This window comes from Episyrphus balteatus, chromosome 4, assembly GCF_945859705.1.
Source record: "Episyrphus balteatus chromosome 4, idEpiBalt1.1, whole genome shotgun sequence".
Taxonomy (NCBI): domain Eukaryota; kingdom Metazoa; phylum Arthropoda; class Insecta; order Diptera; family Syrphidae; genus Episyrphus; species Episyrphus balteatus.
The window spans coordinates 17,577,487-17,599,391 of NC_079137.1; the positions used below are offsets into that span (position 1 = coordinate 17,577,487).

General features: G+C 32.1%; 1 protein-coding gene across 10 annotated transcripts in view; it reads right to left on the reverse strand.

Moving 5' to 3' along the window:
- Window positions 1–21,905, reverse strand: part of LOC129920287 (sex-lethal homolog) — a 58,304-nt gene that overhangs the window by 17,049 nt on the left and 19,350 nt on the right. For 5 of the 10 annotated variants that reach the window (XM_056001624.1, XM_056001617.1, XM_056001616.1 and 2 more), the window contains 4 exons: window positions 11,927–11,972; window positions 8,907–9,206; window positions 8,687–8,794; window positions 2,857–3,038 (listed from right to left, as the gene is read on the reverse strand). In XM_056001624.1, coding sequence (XP_055857599.1) covers window positions 2,857–3,038; window positions 8,687–8,794; window positions 8,907–9,206; window positions 11,927–11,972 — 636 coding nt within the window. The remainder of the gene's footprint in view (window positions 1–2,856; window positions 3,039–8,686; window positions 8,795–8,906; window positions 9,207–11,926; window positions 11,973–21,905) is intronic. The other 5 variants (XM_056001625.1, XM_056001619.1, XM_056001622.1 and 2 more) reach the window with 3 other exon arrangements.

A 21,905-nucleotide genomic window follows, 5' to 3' on the forward strand; every position in this document is an offset into this window, starting at 1 on the left:
TGTAACCAAAAGTAAGCAAAACAGTTAGAAAATGAATTTAACCCATTATGAACATTTTTTAAGCAAAATTTTTCGGTTATTTTTAAATAAGGCGTGAAAAACCCTTGGCGCAGGCAAAAATGGGCAAAATCAAGGATTACCATGAAAATTGATTGTCCAACCGCGAAAAATCTGGAGGAGAAGAAAGGTGCGATTGTGTAATTGATAATTTAATTTACAAAGATAAGAACTATGGTTACCTAAAACGATCAGGACGGAAGCCTTTGGTCGAAGAGAGAGCCAAAAGTGACAAAAAATGAAGTAATTTTCGTGAGAATTTCACAGCAAGGGAAGTTTTCGAGAAAATAAACTTGGTAGTGTGAGTACGACAAGTGCAGCAAATAATTAAGGTGGAATTAAGTCATTCCTACGAAAGAAAATGTGGAAAATCGGCGCTCTTGTCAAGGCATAAACTTTCCCGTCTTCGCCTCGGTGAAAATCATAGATTCTGGGATGAAAAATGGAAAAACTTTTAAGTTCATCAATGAGGGAAAGTTTAATTTGGATAGCCTAGATGGTGTACACATCGGTTTTTCCATTTTACATCCCAGAATCTATGATTTTCACCGAGGCGAAGACGGGAAAGTTTATGCCTTGACAAGAGCGCCGATTTTCCTCATTTTCTTTCGTAGGAATGGGTTTAGTCCACCCTAATTAGTTGCTGCACTACTCGTTCTCCCACTACCAAGTTTATTTTCTCGAAAACTTCCTTTGCTGTCAAATTCTCAAGAAAATTACTTCATTTTTTGTTACTTTTGGCTCTCTCTCGACCAAAGGCTTCCGTCCTGATCGTTTTAGGTAACCATACTTGTCATCTTTGTAAATTAAATTATCAATTACACAATCAGACCTTTCTACTCCTCCAGATTTTTCGCGGTTGGACAATCAATTTTCATGGTAATCCTTAATTTTGCCCATTTCTGTCTGCGTCAAGGGTTTTTCACGCCTTATTTAAAAATAACCGAACAGTTTTACTTAAAAAATGTTCATAATCTGTTAAATTCATTTTCCAACAGTTTTGCTTACTTTTGGTTACATTTGATCTCGCTAAACCACACTTTTAATGCGAAAATCAGCTGTGCCTTTATAATTATTTCGCACCAGAAATTCAAAAAATAATTTTTAAAATTAATGTCGTTTTCGATTGGCAGTCCGGAAGCGTCCGGAATCGTTCAGAAGACTTCTGAAAGTGTTTTATTCGCACAAAAATGACAGACAGAATGCTTCTCAGAAGCGAAATTCTCTTCTCATTTAAAATCAGAAGCACTAATACATGAACACTAAAATGTCAACAAAAAAATACTCAATCATTCTTTTTTTGTTGTCATTCAAAAATTTATTATTTAATGAAATTAAAATTATTTAGAAAGTTAAAATGGGTACCTTAATGCAATGATATATTTTTTTAACCATTTTCTTCTTCATCGTCGTCTTCAGATTTATAATTTTTCATAATTTTTTCGTTTGGAAGAAAAAAAATAAAATTTATTTGACATTTGAAATTTCACAAACACAAAAAAAAAAACAGAATTGAGTGGAAGCGATTCAAACTGTTTTATTGGATTTCAGAATGAGTGAATCCTTGAGTGAAACCAATCGAAAACGACATAAGTTTAACGAATTAAATAAAAATAAAGGGTGGCAAACAATACAGTATATACTTGTCATCTTATTTGTGCAAAGAGTAAAAATTAAATATCCTTTATATGGTTTAAAAACGAAAAAAATCGACTGCCTTTATAATTATTTCGGTGAGTGTATTAATTGACTTTTTAGCAAATTTCTTTACATATTCTTGTAGGAAATTGAACGCTCTACAAAAAAGGCTTTCTAAATTTTTTTCGTTTATCTAACCGTTTAATAGATATTTTAGGTCCAAAAATCGAGAAAATCTTTAAAAATTCGTTTTTTGTTCTTAATTTTGTAACAAATTGAAAAATTGTAATAATCAAACGCGCAAGACATATTCTTGTAGGAAATAGATTGTTCCACAAAAAGGTCTTATTAACTTTTTTCATTAATCTACCCATTCTAAAGATATGCGAGGTCAAAGTTAAAAAAAATTATAAAATCATTTTTTACTTTTAAAAATTTTCCAATTCACTGAAAATTCATTATTTTCAAATAAGAAAGATATGTTCTTGTAGGGACTTAAACGTTCTACAAATAATTTCTTGACATCAAATTGATTCCTTTAACCGTTATAATAATGAACGTGTAAATAATGTGTCTGGCAATCAATTTTTCGGAGAAATTTTTTAGACAAAAACCGTTTTCAAATTCGGAAAGAGCACCCTCAAATTAGTAAAACTGCATCATTATCTCATTTTCGGTAAAAAGTGGATTTAGAACAATTTTGCCGACGATATGGAAGAGTAAAGAATCCAGCTAAATTTCACTTTAAAAAATTGAATTTTTTTTCAAAATCATTATTTTCAAAACGATCCAACAAATTTTGTATCCGTCAAGGGCTTCGCTTCTAGAAATATGGTCACCGTACATATCGTAGACCTAAAAAAATTAGATTTATGTCCAAGAAGTACTTCAGATTGACAAATAATTTTGCTGTTGTAGAAAGACCTAAAAATTAGAGATGCCGCGAATAGAGGAAGGGCATACCGAAAGCACTGAAAAATGCATTTATGAATTCAGTAAAAAGAAATAAAGCTCAATCGAGAAATTCGTACGTGTGATAACAACCAAGAACGAAGCTCGAAAAATAAAATTAGCTCTGGATTTACTATCCACAAGAACTGTTCAATTAAATGACATTGCGGAAGCATAATTTTTGTTTTTTTTTTTAACCAATAGTCTTACCTTACAAATGCTACACCTCGGGCCTTTCCGGTCAGTTTATCTCTAAGGATATTCTTTTGTACAATTTGCCCGTATTTACCGAATATGACATCTAATTGCTCTTCGGTAATTGTTCGTGGAAGATTCGTGACATATAAATTTGTATCTTTAATTTGTTCGCCACCTGGTCGTGCTAATGAAACCTGTAATATTAAATTTTTTTTTTTTTTAGAAAAACAAACAAATCAAAAAAGTTGTATTAAAACAAAAATGCAACGTCCTTTGATTCTCGTATTTGCAAAGTGTCGAGACAGCATATCTTAACTCACAATAGGTGCATAAAATATGTTATACTGAAAAGTGTAAAGACGAATATACAAATGTTTTAGCTGAGTACATGAATAGAGCAAAAAACAACTTCTTCTGTACGTCAATGTATGATAATATACAAAAAAAATGATGCACAATTTAGACAGAAGAGGGTGGGCCATCTTCAGCCATCATCGTCATGGTTATTGCCGACACGACACCATTCTAATTGCCGAGGACTACTTGGGTGGCTGTGTACGTGCAACCACCCCCTACTACAAATCCCACAAAAGCACACAGAACGTCAGAATCCAACAATAGTAAAAAACGAAAGGGGCAGGTAGCTGGTAGCTTGGGTTTAGTGTACTTTCTTCCGAATACTGTGCTGTGTGTGGTATAGAGTGTGCCAGTACAATATGATAACAACCAAGAACTGGGCGTATGTTTGTTGGTGTCATGTAGTATGAAGTGTCTGCAAGGATTTCTTTATTTCCATAGCAGCAACAGCAGCAGCAGAAAGCATTGTTGCGATGGATTTGGTTAATCCGCACAATAATCATACCATGCCGACTCTCTACGGCGTGTGTCCTTTTCACTTCCTTTTTTTCTAGGTAGCTTATTTTAAACATAATTTTTTTCTTTTCTTCATTGTGTCCTCGAGAGTCATCTCTTATTTTTGTTTGTGTAACTTTGTTGTGCGGTAATGGCAGAGTATACCTTTAAGGTAAATTGGATCCGGTATATAGTCGTTCTTTATATACATAACATCATAGAGCATGTACAATGTACATATGTACAAAAAATGAAAATGAACTTGAATTTTTGTACTTGTTTTGAAAATAAAATAAAGGAAAGTTGTTTTATTTCTATGAGATGAGAGAGAGAGAGAGAGAGAGAGAGAGAGAGAGAGAGAGAGAGAGAGAGAGAGAGAGAGAGAGAGAGAGAGAGATAGAATATGATCAGAATTGAAGTTCTTTCCTTGATTTTTCCTTTTTCTAGAGGTCAAGTACTTCTTTCCTGAGTAGTTGATATTTTTGAGACTTGCACTGTGTTGATTTTGAGATGTTGCAAAAAAATATCATTTTATAATTAGGAAAAAAATATAATCATCACACAAACAAGTACTTGGAACTATTTTTGATTTTTTGACGATTACTCAAAACTACAAGTTTTTGAATAATTAGTTGGCATAGAGCAAGTCAGTGAATTTGTACTCTTTATCCACCTCTTCTCATTCTCATAAAATTATTTGCTAGAACAATAATAACAAAAGTTAGTACAAATACAAAACACTAAAGCGCCATAGAATTTCTCTTTGCACTTGAGCGTATTATATTCTATATTGGAAAGCATCCATGAGAGCATTGAAATAATAATAATTAATGGATGAGAGAGTATAGGTTGTGTGTCTAGCTAATGCTTAACCAATTATTTGATTTTTTCGTTTCCGTTTTTCTTGGCAATCCGCTTTGGCTGTGGACGACTAAGTTTATGCTGGCACAAGAAACATAAACAAATGAATTGAAGGCTCTTCAAGAGGTGATTTTCTATGAGTGGTTGTAGTGGATGTTGTGTGGTAGTGTTCTTGCCGGAAATAATAAATGTTTATTTTGTTCAGAACAATCGAAGGTCCAATTTATTGATGAAATACTCCGAATTGAATAAATATTGCCATTTAGTCCTTTTTATATTGAAATGTAAAATAAGATAGTGAATGGAATATAACACTCAAAATATACGCGAGCGGAGACCTATCACGTTTTGTAGAGCTAGTCGCACTGATTACGAAACGGTATTTAAAAAGTCCCTAACACCCCCAAAATCTGGAGTTAGGGGCAAAAAACGGTTTTTTTAACCTTCAACCATTGAAAAAAATCTAGCTGTGTCAAATTTTTACCCATTTTCGATTTTTTTTAGGAGATAAATAAACATTTTCAACAATGTATAAAACATGTAACTCGGGTAAACCACCTAGAATTTATAAGCTGTCAAAGTCAAAAATTCCATTTTTTTCGTCATTTACCTAACTTCGACATCAAATTAAAGTATAGATTTTCACAACAACATGATGTTTTAAAAATATATTCTAAAATAATATTTATTTCCAAATCAAACGAGGTATTTTTTATGAAAATCAGTTTAAAATCGGCTTAGAAAAAAATATTTTACGATTCAACCCAAATACAGAAATTCGAACTTTTAGGTATAGAACAAAAATGTTGTTTTGGCACGTAGTAGGATAACTTGGACGCCAGGATTTGATAACGGGTTTTTGTAGAAGAGTTCAATACAAACATTTTTTTCTTTCGGAGTGGGGTCTATCTCCCCCCGTTTAGGTGGGGGCAGTTTTCTAAAAAAAATTATCAAAATAAAAAAAATTATTAAAAAACAACGGCAACACTTACAGTAATAAATGATACCATTTCCGAAAGGCAAAATTGTACATTTAATTTTAATTTTTAAATCAATATATTATAACCAATAATTTTTGAAAAAATCGATTTCAAAATTTAAAAAAGGTGAAAAAAAAAATTTTTAATTCATTTTATACTATTTTTGTCCAGACTGTGAATTTTAATAAAAAAAAAATAACTCACACAGAAAACTGCCTCAATTGATTCCTCATCGAACAGTGAAAACTATATGTTTCTATGTCTTCTAGTTTTTGAGAAAATTGAAAAATTATTTTATCAGATTTTTCTTTTTTCAAAATATTTTTTGTTTTTATTTGTTTTTATTTTTCAATAATCTCGTAATCAGTGCGACTAGCTCTACAAAACGTGATAGGTCTCCGCCCGCGTATATTTTAAAACCTCATTTTTGTAACACCGTGTAATTATAATTAGTTGAACGTTATTGAAATTACTTAGGATACGAATGCAATATTTCTAGGGAAATTCTTCTGCATAGGTGTTTATATAGGAGAGTTGTGCTTAAGGATTGAAACCGTTTTCCTTTGAGCGGGGAAAGATGAGCTTGACCGGCCAAATTAACATATAATATCATCAGTATGTAGCACAAAATAAAGCAGTTCAAGGCCTCAAACGATTTATTTTTCAAAATAATTATTTAAACACTTGATTGATAAGCATCAAGGCTAGATTTGCTAGCACTATCCCCCACAAAACCTACGAGCAATTCCCTAGTTATGACATTAGAATTGTTTCGGGTGATTTTAATCTCAAGCTAGAGAGAGAAGACATTCTTTGGAAGCACAGTCGGAAATTATAGCCTGCAAGACAACACGTCAAATAATGGAATTCAAGCTAGTCGACTTCGCTGCGGGGCAAAATGTTGACATAGCAAGCGATGTTGAGACTTTAGAGAAATCTCTTCTGCAATCTCTACAATGGCGATGACCCATCTCAAACTCTCTAACAGAAGTCATATCTAAACTTAAGTCGAATAAAACTACTGGAACTAACGGCATTGCTGCCGAGCTGTTTAAAGCAGTACCCTGGTTGTTGGTATGCACCAACCCTCTGAGACCCTCTGAACTTCGTCAAGTACAGAGCGAGCCTATAAGATCCTTCCTTCTGTAATATGTGAATGTATGAAGCCATTATCAACAATCTGATAGATCCTCATCAGTGTGGCTTTAGACCAGAAAAGTCCACCATCGACCAAATTTTTACAACATCGAAGTGTACGGGTTTTACAAGGACACTACTTTGGCCAAACGAGTAAAGGTTCAGCGATTGAGAACTGCGCGTGCGAAACTGAGTACATTTAGCGATTGCGCTGGCTGGAGAATTTTTATTTCGACGAATGATCATTGCAATACTTTCGTCGTCGATAAAACTCCCAATACAACCCGAGGTACACACATCACAAAAAATAGTTAATTACGAAGAGTCGAATATAATAAAAATAAAGATGGGGTTGGGTTCCGTACTAAAGTGTAGGATCGTTACATTATGTTCGACGGCATCATGGATTGGCATGCTTCCATTGGTATCTTACCTCAAACTATGCTCCCTTGCGAGGGGCATGATATGCCGTAAAAATAAGTCTTCCAACAGGATAACGACCCGAAGTATACGAGTACACTCCGTGCAGCTTAAGTCTTCCAACAGGATAACGACCCGAAGTATACGAGTACACTCCGTGCAGCTTAAGGATTTTTTTCAAGTAAAAAGTATTGCCAGCTCAATCTCGTTATCGAAATCCTCATGAAAACTTGTGGCGTGATGTCAAGTTAAGGGCGAAAAGCTATGTTCATGCTCATGACCATAGCATGGGGTTTTGAGGCGTTTCAAAATTAAAAAGAAAAAACAAACATGACAGGCAAAAATTTTTTTTGTGTTTCCACAAATTGTTATAAAATTTATATGAATCATGAAATTTGGTAAAAAGGTAACATTTACAGTTTATACAAAAAAGAAATAGAAAACATAAGATTTTATATTTCGGAGATGTTAAGGTATAGCTGAATTTTTTAAAAACACAAAAGTCGCTGATTTTATGTTTGAAGTCCCTTTTCTAGATTAGTTCTTCTTATTATTTTCTTTATTGATGACATCCACGGTCTCGGATGTGACCACAACTCTCTCACTTCAGGGTTGACGCGTCGGTCGCGCATCGTGCTGTATTTTTATCCAAGACGGTATTTTTGACGCGAAGCTTTTTCAGATTTTCCTCATCATAGATCCAAGATATTTGAACTTATTGCACTCGGGAAACACTGTTACATTCATATAAATGTCCGTAATAGGAAAGGCTGGGTGTAAAAATTGACAGTATAGGAATTCTGTATTTTTCGCTGTATTGCAACATACTTGCAACTGATCACCGTAGTAAGGGTGTTGGATTTTCACTTATGATAGCTCCATCATCAGCAAAGAATAACTAATTTCCTTCGGCTATCACTTTATCTTCAAATAGAAAATCAAGGGATAGGATAAAGAGCAAAGCACGCTACGCTGGTGCACACCAACTTGGATTGGGAACTATTCGGTCGATTGTATTCATTCAGCAGTATTATCTTAGAGTGAAATATGGGCAATTTAAAGGAAAATTACAAAGAGAGAAAATTTTAATATTGAACACCAAAAATGAATAGATCTTTCTATTCCATTAAAAACAAATTATTACTACAGGTGATAGGAAAGATGAGAAAAACCTCGTTTGGTATTCTTGCTTATGTTAGTTAAAGTCATTTATTTTTGAAAAACGTTTATAAATGTCGCCGAAAAGTAATAAGAAAGGTACAAACAAGTCTCAACTGGCGATCAGAGATTTATTTCTGGCGCAGAGGAAGATAACTTATGACAACTTTTATATCTTTTATATGATTTGAGATGTATTTCTGGCGCAGAGGAATGGTATTGTATTTAGTTTAAAGAACCATACCATAATGTACATTTAAAACAAAACGTATAATTGGCATATACATATTATCATTGCAAAAACTATATAGGTACTTTTTTTCTGTAAATCTAGATCTCAATATGGGCAAAAAGAAAGAAAATTTTGCATTAAAGAGCAATACATTTATTAAGATTTTTTATATACGATGTACATTAGTAACAATTAAACTTACCTTAAGTCGCTTGTTCCGAACTTGAACTCCATTCAAGGTCTTTATAGCTCGCTGCGAATCGGCCTCCGACGCAAAGTCAACAAAACCGTAACCAAAACTGTATCCAGTCTGAAATATTTTTAAATCAAAATCAATTTACATCGTACCCAATTCATTTCTGAGCAAACAGAACAAAAAAATACTATTCTATTTCTCAAATAACCGATATCTTTTGTCTTACCCTTACCTTAAAGTCTCTCATTATTCTGCAAGTGTTAATAGGACCAATTGACCTAAATAACGCATACAACTCACGGTCTGTCATATCTTGTGGCAAATAGTTTACTATTAGATTTGTCCCGCTGTTATTTAAAGAAGGTCCACCACTTAATGAATTTGCGCTCATTGCTGCCATATTGCCGACAGAGCCCATTGCACTATTGGTTTGAAAATCCCCATACATTCGACGTGAATTGAGTGACGAAGATGTTGGATATGAGGATGTGAAGTCTGTGTCCTGCGGTGAAAACGCATAACGTGACTGAAAATTTTCAAAGATTTGATTTTTCAACTATGGCGGCGATTGCTTTTCATATATAGCCAGAAGTCGAATCGAATCGAGTTTTTTTTTAATCGAGTGAAATGAATGTAACACAATTAATTTAAAGATTCATTTAAAAAAATCAAACAAAACACAAAATAAAATAAAACAATGTACAACACACTCAAAATGTTGAACGAACAAACCGTTTGAATTAACAAACATTCACAGTACAGCACATACCCATAAAGAGATAGATATATTATAGATAGTAATTTGAAAGTGATTTGTAATTATTATTTTATAATTATAATTAAAGTTCCTTAAAAGTTAACAAGTTGACAGGCATACGCATTAACGGATACATACAAAAATTGGTTTGTGTTTTTGTTGTTTTTCTTTTTTTTTTTTGATTGAATGTGTGTGTTTGTACTATGTTATATGGGGAGGACTGTTATATTACAGGTATGTGATGTTCGCAATTTTTCTTATTTTAAAATGAAATAGATCAATCATGGTCCTAGAACGCCAAAAATTTCTAAAGGAGATGTCTGAACAGTTCATCTTTGAAGACACGCCCAATGACTCGGCGTGCTCTCTATTGACTTTTGCAAGATTTGTCTGGACGAAGAAGAAGAGGAAACTGTTCAACATCTTCTATCCACTTGCCTTGCTCTCTCCAATAAAAGAAAATTCCATCTAAGAGAATTCTATGAAGATACTAGTGATCTAGGGAAAACGAACATAAAAGTCTACTTATCTATCGCTAGGCTGTTGTGGTATCAGAATGGACCCATGAAGTATAAGTGTGTCGGGTCTGCGAGTACTTTAACCTAATCTAAATTTATTATTCCACCTTTTTTTCACAGCTCTTCTATTATTACCCCAAGTTCAATTCTATTTCACTGCTCAGTAAGCTTTATTTTAAGTTTAACATTACTATTCCAATTGCTCCATTTTAATTAAAGGACATTATATATAGATGTAGGTTGTACATAGATTTTTATATTTTGAATTAAAAAAAAAAACACAAAAAATAAGTATTTACGTTTAGAAAAGCATAGTGTGAAATAGGACAAGTTCTCGACTCGTATATATTTTCACTATGATGACATATCTTAAGAGGATGAAATAGTTTCAAAATGTCGTAGCCAAAGTGGCAAGAGATTCAACTATAGGTAGGATATATACCTCGGCACTTGCATTAATTGGTTGTTGGTCTATAAACAAACAAGTATACCACAACTAATTGCAAAGGAAGTAATTGTAGAATTTTCTTTGTTTCATTTTCTAAGACACTTTTGGCTTAAAAAAAGAAAAATAAATGTTCCTTTGGTTTTTATATAATTAGAAGATTTTTATTTAATAGTATTTTTTTCAGCAATTCTAGAAAATTGATATTTTATTTATTTTTCGTATAAAGACGCTAATTTTATACAAGTATTATACCATCAAGACAAAATCAAAAATCTGTCAGTAGACTTGACTTAATAAATTTCAACATTAGCATGGACAGTGAGTTGTTTTGGGTATATGGATGTATATTGAGGCGGTTTCGAAGTCGAACTTGCATCCGTAATTGAAATTAAAAGTGGAAGGAAATCACTTAATTTTCGTGGGATAAATTATTGCGGATTGGTTGAAAGGCAAAGATATTTATCTATTTTAAATGTTTCACCAATAAGCCAGAAAACACTTCATAGGTGTCTGTTACTCTTAACTGCCTAATATTGAAGATTTAGTGTGCCTTAACTTCTTAAAACTAAAATTTCGACGATAAATGGCGTTTAATTTTCGAACGTCGAAAAAGAACAGCTTTCGAATATTTTGGTTACATCCTTAAGTTTTCAATACACATTTTAGACGGCGAAACTTTTAGGGAGCTAGGTACTACTTTTAAGGCCATAATGGGAAATGTATCATGACATTAAACAAGAAAATGCAGCAATTTATGAAAATCCTTTGTATCGAAAATGGGATTATGCTTTTTGCTACGACAATTTTGTGGAATAAAAACTTGTAATCCTTAATTTTTTGTGTCGGCCTTAAATAATAAAACTTTGATTAAAAGTTATTTGAAATTTTGATCACGTGAAATAAACGGAATTGAGACATTAATTCCAAAACAGTTTTCTTCACTTTCATTGAAATCGAAATTTGTCTAACTAATTTGCTTCTTGTTGCTTACTTATATTTAGTTAAAAAAAAAACGTGTCTTCGTATGACTAGTTGGTTGAATGTTTCAACCCTGGTCATGTTATTTTCTACCCTCTATGCATATATCATCACTTCCGTTGTTTCCTATCACCTTGACTAAAATCAACTCTTTTGTGTGTACTGTTATTTTTTTTATTTGATTTTTATTTTTTGTGGGTTGTTTTTGTTCTAATTATGTAAATGTTTTGTTCTTAAATGTCTGTGTAAGTTAAACTTTATAATGAATGTACTTTTATAATATAACATATATATGAAAAAGCGTGTGCCCCAGTTAAAAAAATAATAATAACAAAACTTAATACTAAATAACTTTTGTTTTAAAATCTGTCTTAATTTTAATGATTTTTTTTTTTATTTAAAAATGAATTAATAGTAACACGAACAAAGAATTTGCAATGATTTGAATATTTTGTGAAAAAGACGAAAGAATTTATCAATATTTAAAAAAACGAGACAGATGCAAATCAAATAAAAATTAAGTATTTAAGTAATAAAATACAAACCATTCCGGACGGCAGTGAATGGGACATTCCCCATATTCGGCCACCACTAAAAATAAAAGAAAGTTCAAATGAATACCAAAAGAATGTTAAATAAAACAAGAAATTGAAAAAAATGTAGATTTGTTTGCTCATTTATTTAAATGTTTTGTGAATGAAATAAACGGTAGAATGAATAAATGGAGGATTTAAGGGTAAATTATCGGAATAAACAAATTGAATTTTTTTTCGCTCATTAGAAATTTTAAAGGTATTAAGGATTTTTGGTTAAATGTGTACCAACTCAGGATAGAGCTGGCTGGAGAAGCTTCTTAATTGAGGCCCAAATCCACAATGGATTGTAGTCGCCTTATCGCGTAACAAATATAATTTGTTTGAAAGAAGAATGAGCAAGATTTTCTGTTTTTTTAAGTGGTTTGTTTTGCATTTCGTTAACTACACCCACTTACATTATTTGAAATTCTTATAACAGTATTTACTTTATTTTTTGGAAATTGATTTTTTTTGGCTGACAATGCATCCTATTTTAAAAAAAAATTACAATGCTTTGCGTTTTCAGTGCCAATGAAATCAATCTAATTCAAAAAAAAAAAAAAATAAATCTTTCACATACCTTGATTAAAACCCTCATTATATAGAATAGTTCTGAGAGGTGGAAATGAACCCTTGCTCTCCAAGAGGTAACGTAGTTAAGTTGTTTTGATTTCCTTGTACAGGATGTCCCAAAACAATGGTTTCAATTGAAACAGTAAACTCTTAGAATTTGGTTTCTTGATCTCCTGCATCGATTAATTGCAGTTACATATTTTTGAATCTAATATGAATTGTTTCTCCCGCTGTATATTAAATCACAACAAAAACATTACTGTTAAAAAAGGAGCCAAGTTCTCCTATGTTGAAATTATGCTGGCACAAAAAGTACTGAGATGTAAAAGTCTACCAAGTTCTAAAGTTTGGATTCAAATTCGTATCAATAAAATTTTGATTGTTCTCTTGACAATTTTTCTTTTAATTACGGATTTTTAAAGTTATTTCAAAAATTGCCAAGTAAACAATCAAAATTTTATTGATACGAATTTGAATCCAAACTTTAGAACTTGGTAGACTTTTACATCTCAGTACTTTTTGTGCCAGCATAATTTCAACATAGGAGAACTTGGCTCCTTTTTTAACAGTAATGTTTTTGTTGTGATTTCACTACTTTTTGCAAGGTATGGCTGTAGGATTGAAAATCTCTATATTTGATGAAAATTCAGTGAAAATGGGCTGTTGCCACGCCCCCTGGCTGAAATTCTCAAACTTTAAATTTTTTCCTTTGTATATACTACCATCTCTACCATTCTACCAAATTTCAAGATTCTACGATAATCAGAAGTGCTCTATTATATTTAATGAAAATTCAGCTGAAATGGGCGGATGCCACGCCCCCTGGCTGAAATTCTCAAATTTTAAATTTTTTCCTTTGTATAAACTACCAGCTCTACCATTCTACCAAATTTCAAGATTCTACGATAATCAGAAGTGCTTTATAATATTTGATGATAATTCAGCGGAAATGGGCGGATGCCACGCCCCCTGAATTGAAAATCTCAAATTTTCGATTTTTCCCTTTGTATACACCACAAGCACTATCACTGTGTAAAATTTCAAGTTTCTACGTTAACGGGAAGTTCTCCATAATTTTGATGATCTGTCAGTGAGTGAGTGAGTGAGTGAATGAGTGAGTGAGTCAGTCAGTCAGTTACGGTTTTTGCGATTTTTGAAGCCCTATATCTCAGAAACTACTCATCGTAAAAGGCTGAAATTTTGTGAGGAGTTTGGTTTTGACAAGCTCAATAAATGTAGCGAGTTTGAAATTTCTAGCATTTTTGGTGTGGAAGTTAGAGGGGGGTCGAAAATGGCCTGAGTTGTTTCCTGTAAATAAGGGTGTAGTGCCAAAGTTGCTAGAGAACTTGGCTGGGCACTACCGTGCCCCTTGATAATTGGAGCTTTTTTCGTTCATTTTTGTTTTAATAACCTGTTTTCACTAGAGCCCAAATGAGATAGTTTCACAAATGAGGTTAGTTCAGATTTAAAATTCATCTTTTTTTTCTATAGAATTTGACATTCAAAATGAGATAATTTGCGTAATTAACTCATTTGGGCTCTAATGAAAATAGGCTATAAATTATAAAATTACTCATATGAATGACACTTTATTTAGTTTTATCACAAATCAAAATACTTCAAACAACCATTTGAACAGGATTATTATTTTTTAATAGAAAAACAGAACAAAACAATAATTCAATTGTAGAGTATCTTCTAATACAAAGGAGGAGAGAACCTAAATTTTCGTATGTGTTCAGATAATCATGAAAAACCACACCAGAATTAACAAAAGAAAGAACTTTTAATATGTGTTTTAAGCGATGCTAAAAATCAAAATTTTGTATGTAATCTTTGAACAACAACTTAAAGTTGCTACCACTAAGTCTTCTGGCTAGAGTTATATTTCACGGTTAGTATTTCACGGGTGAAAATCAGATTCTACGCTATATCACCACATGATTTGCTTCATCCGAATGTAATTTTTAACATATAAAAGCCAATGAATAGATAGCACATTTTCCAACCCGTGGCAAAACAGTTTTAAGGGGTAATAACACCTTGTAAACCATGAAATCGAGCGTCATATTCATCAGCGTATAAAACAAAGAAGAAATATTATTTTCTTTTGGTGTTTGTTTAGTTTAATTAAGTGTATTAATAGGTAACAGAATAGGCTAATGTTAAATTTTTTAATGATGTGAAATTTTTTAAATAGTGGTGTAGTTCAGGATGATAGTAAAATCCTGTGCTCCCATCGGGCGACCAACTTACTCCTACAGTTTTTAACCGATTGGGCTGAAATTTTGTGTGGATCTTAAAAATACTATTCTCTAATGAAGTACGTAGGATTTTTTTAAAATATTAATTTTTAAAGAAATGGCATTAGTTTGAAAAAATTATTTCATTCCAAAAACACAATTCGTTGAAAAAAACACCATAAAATCGTTAAATTTTAATATTTCAAAAAAATCCTACGTACTTCACTAGAGAATAGTATTTTTAAGATCCACACAAAATTTCAGCCCAATCGGTTAAAAACTGTAGGAGTTAGTTGGTCGCCCGATAGGAGCACAGGATTTTACTATCATCCTGAACTACACCACTATTTAAAAAATTTCACATCATTAAAAAATTTTGCATTAGCCTATTCTGTTACCTATTAATATACTTAATTAAACTAAACAAACACCAAAAGAAAATAATATTTCTTCTTTGTTTTATACGCTGATGAAAATGACGCTCGATTTCGTGGTTTACAAGGTGTTATTACCCCTTAAGTTTTTTTTTTATACCACATTGCGCAGTGAACAGTAAAAGTTCTTGAAAATTTTATTTTGACCGGGCTATTAGGTCCTCTGGTTTTCGAAAACATTTCAGAGTTAAATTGTATCGAAAGTTAAATTTTCCATAGGTTTCTCAATAGTGATTCAAAGTTCAAACCACTGAGAGTGATAGCATAAATAAGAAAACGTACGTCTTCAACTTACTTCCCGTTTACTTTACGGATGGCTTTTGATTTAATAAATGCTAACACGTCTTGTTTAAGCACCGTTTCAAAAAATACACATTCCTTTTTATTTTTAGATTCCCATCCCATAAAGATTTACAACCGTCACCTCACTTGTTCTTAACAAACAACTTAAGTAGATTAAAAAACACAGTATCTTCAACAGGAAGACTTCCGCCGTATCTATATAGAATACAACATTATCGAAAGAATAAAAAGGATACAAAGGGACTTGTGCTTGGGAATATAATACACACATTAAAGAAGGCAGCTCCAGTGTTATACACACCACTAATACAGAAATAAACATTTGTGTTTACACAATCTTCTTATAAATAAAATATAACTTTACTTACGTCTACTGATTCTTAAAACATACAAAAAATCGGAAATCAAAAGAGAGAGGCTGACAAGGGAACAAAGGCATCTTAAGTGAACAAAAGAGTGTGGTTAAAGTAGGAACTTTCAAGAAGTATTGATTAAAAATGATATAAGGTAAGTATCTATTTGTGTGTGTATATATTTTGAAGAAATAATCAAGATTCACTTGTCAAGGAATTTGTGACAGTGACACGTTGACTTCGTTAACTGTAAGATTTAATTTAATTGCTCCAATAAAATTCCAATACAAATTAATTTCTCAACAAAATAAATCTACCTACTATCAAAGTTAGTAAGTGTATACGTATTGTAAGGTGATGATCAATGAGAAAATGTGATGACTAAAATGTTTGTGACTTAAACTAAAATGGAGATGATAAGTTTTCACGATGGACCAGATTCAGGAGGTTTTGTTTAGTTTTAAACACTTCGTTCATCAAATTAACAGGGTAACAGGGTTTACTTTTATCACTTCACATTTTCACAGGTCAAGTATTTTTCCTCAATTCAGAGATATAAAAAACGATTTAAGATCAAATTTAAAACTATGAAGCTATTTAAACCCCTATATTCATAGACAATATTTGATGAGCAGACTAAGGATTTTCATGCACTTAAAGTTTTTCTTTAAACAAACGGCAACTTTTGATAGGTACATACATATATATTGAAAAAGAATATCAAAGCTGTTTAGATCTTTATGGCATTAAACAAAAATATTTTTGATTGCTAACCATTCCCGAGTTCATGAATGTAAAAATGCAACATTAGAAATTATTCTTGGATTTTATTAGCAAAATACCTACCTGTTTGTTAGAAATGTGGCCTGACTTTTAACACTGATTGGTGTTCGCTTCCATAAAAAAAATTTCAATTTCTTTTTTTTTGCTAAATATGCAATATCTACATATTTATGTGAAATAGAAATGCATTTGGAGTAAAATATGCAAAAATATACACTTACGATTGAATGCCATTCTAACGGAAATTTGATCATTCGTAACTTCTAAGACATTTTTTTGTAACCATTTGACTGCCAGCTTTTTAGTACTCTGATATTTCACATAAGGTGTCACCTATCACAAATGATAGCCATGGCACCCAAAGGCTTAATACATGATAGAATTGCAGTTTTTAATTTTTTTCTCCTGCGACTCAGGAGAAAGAACATGACACTCTTAGCTTTATGTTAACAAGTCTGGCGTGCATGAATATTGCTCCTTCAATTCTCAGAAACCAACTCTGAATTCATGGAATCAGAATCCTAAGTTCTTTTTTCCAGCCCGACTTTATGGTATTTTCCACAATATAATGTCAATTTTATAATTTCCTTGAGATATTATCATCAATAAAAGATCTTTGACCATCACAAGATTCGTTTTTAAGGAAGGTCAATCGCTTTGTAAATTTCAAACTGAAGTCAACTCCATTGGATTATGCGAAGAAATTGACTTCGAAATAAAAGCGCCACTATGTGCGATATTCGCCCTTAAAAGCATTAAACTCAAAACTTTCAAAACCGAAAAAGAAGAAGACAATTTTATTGGAAAATTGATTGGAAAGGTAGGAAAAAAAAGAATTTTCTCGATTTACTAGTTTACCTGAATTCTCGTTCAGAAAATGATGTTGACTAAATATCTAGTCTAGTCTATCTACAGAGTTCAAACGTCAACACCAGAGGCACCATCTTTTAAAAGTCCGTCCAGCTGCTTGCATATGCCGACGATATTGACATAATCGGAAGAACTCAGCGTGATGTCAATGGCGCTTTTGTAAGCATCAAAGCGGAAGCGGCAAAAATGGGTTTAAAGGGCAAAACCAAGTATATGCTGTCGTCAAAAAAGGACACTTAACACCGACGCATTGGACAAAACGTCACAATCGACAGCCATAACTTCGAGTAAAGGACTTCGTCTACCTGGGCTCCGCTATAAACACAGACAACAACATAAGCGCTGAAATCAAACGGAGAATTTCTCTTGCCAACCGCTGCTACTTTGGATTGAGAAGGCAACTGACCAGCAAAGCCCTTTCTCGAGCAACTAAGGTGTACCCTTATCATGCAGAAGCATGGACTTAAACGAAGGCGAATGAAAACATCCTGGATTGTTTCGAGAGAAAAGTTCTTCGTGCGATTTTTGGTCCCGTGTTTGGAGAAGAAGATATAACAACGAACTTTAAGGGTTGTACAAGGACACTAACCTAGCGAAAAGAGTTAAAGTGCAGCGCCTGATATGGCTAGGTCACGTTGAGCGCGTGGACAACAATGCTCCGGCCCGGAAAGTTTTCGACTCCAACCTAGAGGGACGGAAGGGGGCCTCAATCAACTTGGCGTACGAAACTGGAAGCAGCGAGCTAAAGATAGAGCTGGCTGGCGAAGCTTGTTGGTTGAGGTCCACAGCGGTCACCCTAAGTAAGCAAGTAAATATCTAGTCCATAATGTTTCCTTAACGTGCCCAACATGAAAATTAAACCAGTTGCTTTCATTGAATCGCGAAATATTGGCATTGATTATTCGAAATTCAACTTTAATTATGTATATATCATGATAAGGGCTAGATAGAACACGGGCGGGCTGGAAACTTAGTGGTGAATACGTTTAGGGCTGTGCAAAACAAATGCAACTGTGTCTACTTCGTATTTCATATTTATTTTCTGTTCATGCTTTTGCACATAAAAAAACAATGCAAATTATGAGGGGGAACGCTCTTGGGGTATACTTTATTTTAACTTTTTGGAAAAAGTTTTCATTAAAGCCTGGAACTCAATTTAATTATTTTGTTTTGATTTGTTTTTCCTTGATTCTATTTTTTAGCTTTTTATGAAACAACAAATTAATTAAATTGGGTTCCTAACTTTTTCCCAAAAACAACCCAAGCAACCCAATTTCCAACTCTTCCTGTTGTTCCCAATTTTTTGACTTGTCGTAAAATGTTTGCATTTTATTATAAAATTCCGTGTATTTATATAGAATTTGGAATGTGGTTACCGTTGTATTTAGTTCTAACGAAATGTTGCGACCGAAAAGCTTTTTAAAAAGTCTTAAATGAACATTGAAAAACTTTTATTATAATAAGTTATTTGAATTCCATGCCAAATCTATTTATAAAAGTGATTTTAACAAATATTTTTTTATAATGGGAGTTGTATATGTTTTTAACAGACTAATTGAATGATCTAATTGTTATATTTATAAAAAGTTAAGAGATATAAAGTATACCCCTAGAGCGTGGTTGGATTGATGATCTACTTAGATATTCGTTTTTTTTTTTTTGTTTGTTCTATTTTTTTAATAAAGAAAGCTACAGGAAACAAGAGTCGAGCTTTACAATATACTCCAGAATCTTGATGAAAAACTGCATAAAGCCTTTATTGAAGAAGCGCAATCATCAATTTATAGAAGGTACTATTCGAAACTTGAACACGACCTAAGCTCGATTAGCTATCTTAGAAACAAAATCGATGCAGAAAAAATCTCAACCATATATAAGGTGAGAGGAGAGTTACTGCCATTAAACTTCATACCCCACCGACCGGATTTGCCTATCACATGCTCCTTGTGTAATTTGAAAACCCGTGAAGATACCTTTATAGGCGTATGCCCCATACTCAAAGAATTAAGAAAACTACACTTGGGAAAAACTAATTTTGAAGAAGATGAAGTTATTGATATACTGAATGGACGTGATTGGCTGGCTCTTTACAACTTTGTAAAATCAGCATTAAGATATCGAAACCAAATCTTAAGAGAAGCGTTTTAATTAAATTTGTAACCAAATGAAAAAAAAAGTACTGCAAACCTTATTTATAAATTTTTTATTATTGAAATCATAAAATTGTCAATCTGGCAGACGACTTTTGCCATGTCTTAAAGAATTGTTAACCGAATTCAAAAATGTACTTATGATTGTAATAAAATCTATTTTCTAATCTAAAAATCTAATAAAGAAAGCTCTTAGGAACAAGTTGACTCGTCTGGAAATTTACCGGGTTATGTTTAAGTGAGTTCTCTGTCTTCGTCATCGGCTGCGCGCTTATATTTTAGATACATATACAGCATCCTTAGTGCCACGAACAAATTGATTCACCTCCTTTGTTTATTGACTTTTCTTGCAAACAAAAATACGAATATGTACAATGTACATTGTACATATATAAAAAAAAACTTCATACGCTACTTGAACATAATCTACATCGATTACACGGTGCGACACTGAAAATACACCCGAGAAATAACATAGTGTAGGCTGTTCGTATGGTCGAATAATGCATAAAAATATTTTTGTTATATTTTTGGAACCCTCCATTTTTTTTTATTTACAAAAAACCATTTTTACAGACCTTACGATGTAATCTATCAATATTTCAGTCATTTTTCTAACAACTCTCAATATGTTATATGTTTTTGGAAAGACCTTTTGAATGATGTATATAAGTCTATTGTTTAAACAAATTAAGTGTAGGTTTTTATCCCACAAATCTTGAAAAAGTGATTTTTTTCCCAATTTTTTCAACTTTACCCAATTTTTTTGCAAAATAAAACAAACAAAAAAATAAAGTAAGGTTATATTCTGAAAGAATATATATTTAGGCACAAATTGGCGTATTTTTTTTATTGAATTTGACCAAAACTGCGGAATCTATGCTATTTTTTCGTAAATAGAAAATGTGGCTTTTCATGATGTGAATTGCAAGGTGCACAATAGGGTGTTCATTATTTTAAAATAATAAGAATTTCTATGCTCCTAGGATCTTATATGGTTGGAAATAAACTAAAAAAAATATTTTCCAAGTTTCAAGTCTCTAACTTAATTCTAACCTGTGCCGCCAAGCGGTTGAAGTTTCTTATGGGAATAACTTGGGGTTTCTTGGACCTTGTTCGATCAATTTTAAATTCCAGCCAAACCATTCGTTCAAAGTCATTTTTTCAGACTTTTTCAAAAATCGCTTTTTACACGTTTAATGCCAAAAATTTAAAAAACATACATTTTCATTCACAAATAAGCATAGCATGTATATTTAAAATGCAAATTCAATTCATAGTTATATAAAAAATTAGTTTTGTATTCATTCTTCAAGTCACATCGATATTCAAAAAACGTGTTCCCGATTTAAGAAAAAGTACTGTAGTAAATAAACAAAAAACTAATTAATTATATAACTTTGAATTGAATATAAATTTTAAATATAAATACTACGCTTATTTGTGTTTAAAAATGTATGTTTTTTAATTTTTTGACATTAAACGGGTAAAAAGCGATTTTTGAAAAAGTCTGAAAAAATGACTTTTTTTACCAAGCTAAATCTCTAAAATTATAACAATTAAAAATCTTAAAAATTTTCACATGATAGCTACACTTATTAAATTTGAGTCTGTAAAGTTTTAAATTTTTTGAACGAATGGTTTGGCTGGAATTTAAAATTGATCGAACAAGGTCCAAGAAACCCCATGTTATTCCCATAAGAAACTTCAACCGCTTGCCGGCACAGGTTAAAATTAAGTTAGAGACTTGAAACTTGGAAAATATTTTTTTTAGTTTATTTCCAACCATATAAGATCCTAGGAGCATAGAAATTCTTATTATTTTAAAATAATGAACACCCTATTGTGCACCTTGCAATTCACATCATGAAAAGCCACATTTTCTATTTACGAAAAAATAGCATAGATTCCGCAGTTTTGGTCAAATTCAATAAAAAAATACGCCAATTTGTGCCTAAATATATATTCTTTCAGAATATAACCTTACTTTATTTTTTTGTTTGTTTTATTTTGCAAAAAAAATTGGGTAAAGTTGAAAAAATTGGGGAAAAAATCACTTTTTCAAGATTTGTGGGATAAAAACCTACACTTAATTTGTTTAAACAATAGACTTATATACATCATTCAAAAGGTCTGGAAATCCTCTTTCCAAAAACATATAACATATTGAGAGTTGTTAGAAAAATGACTGAAATATTGATAGATTACATCGTAAGGTCTGTAAAAATGTTTTTTTGTAA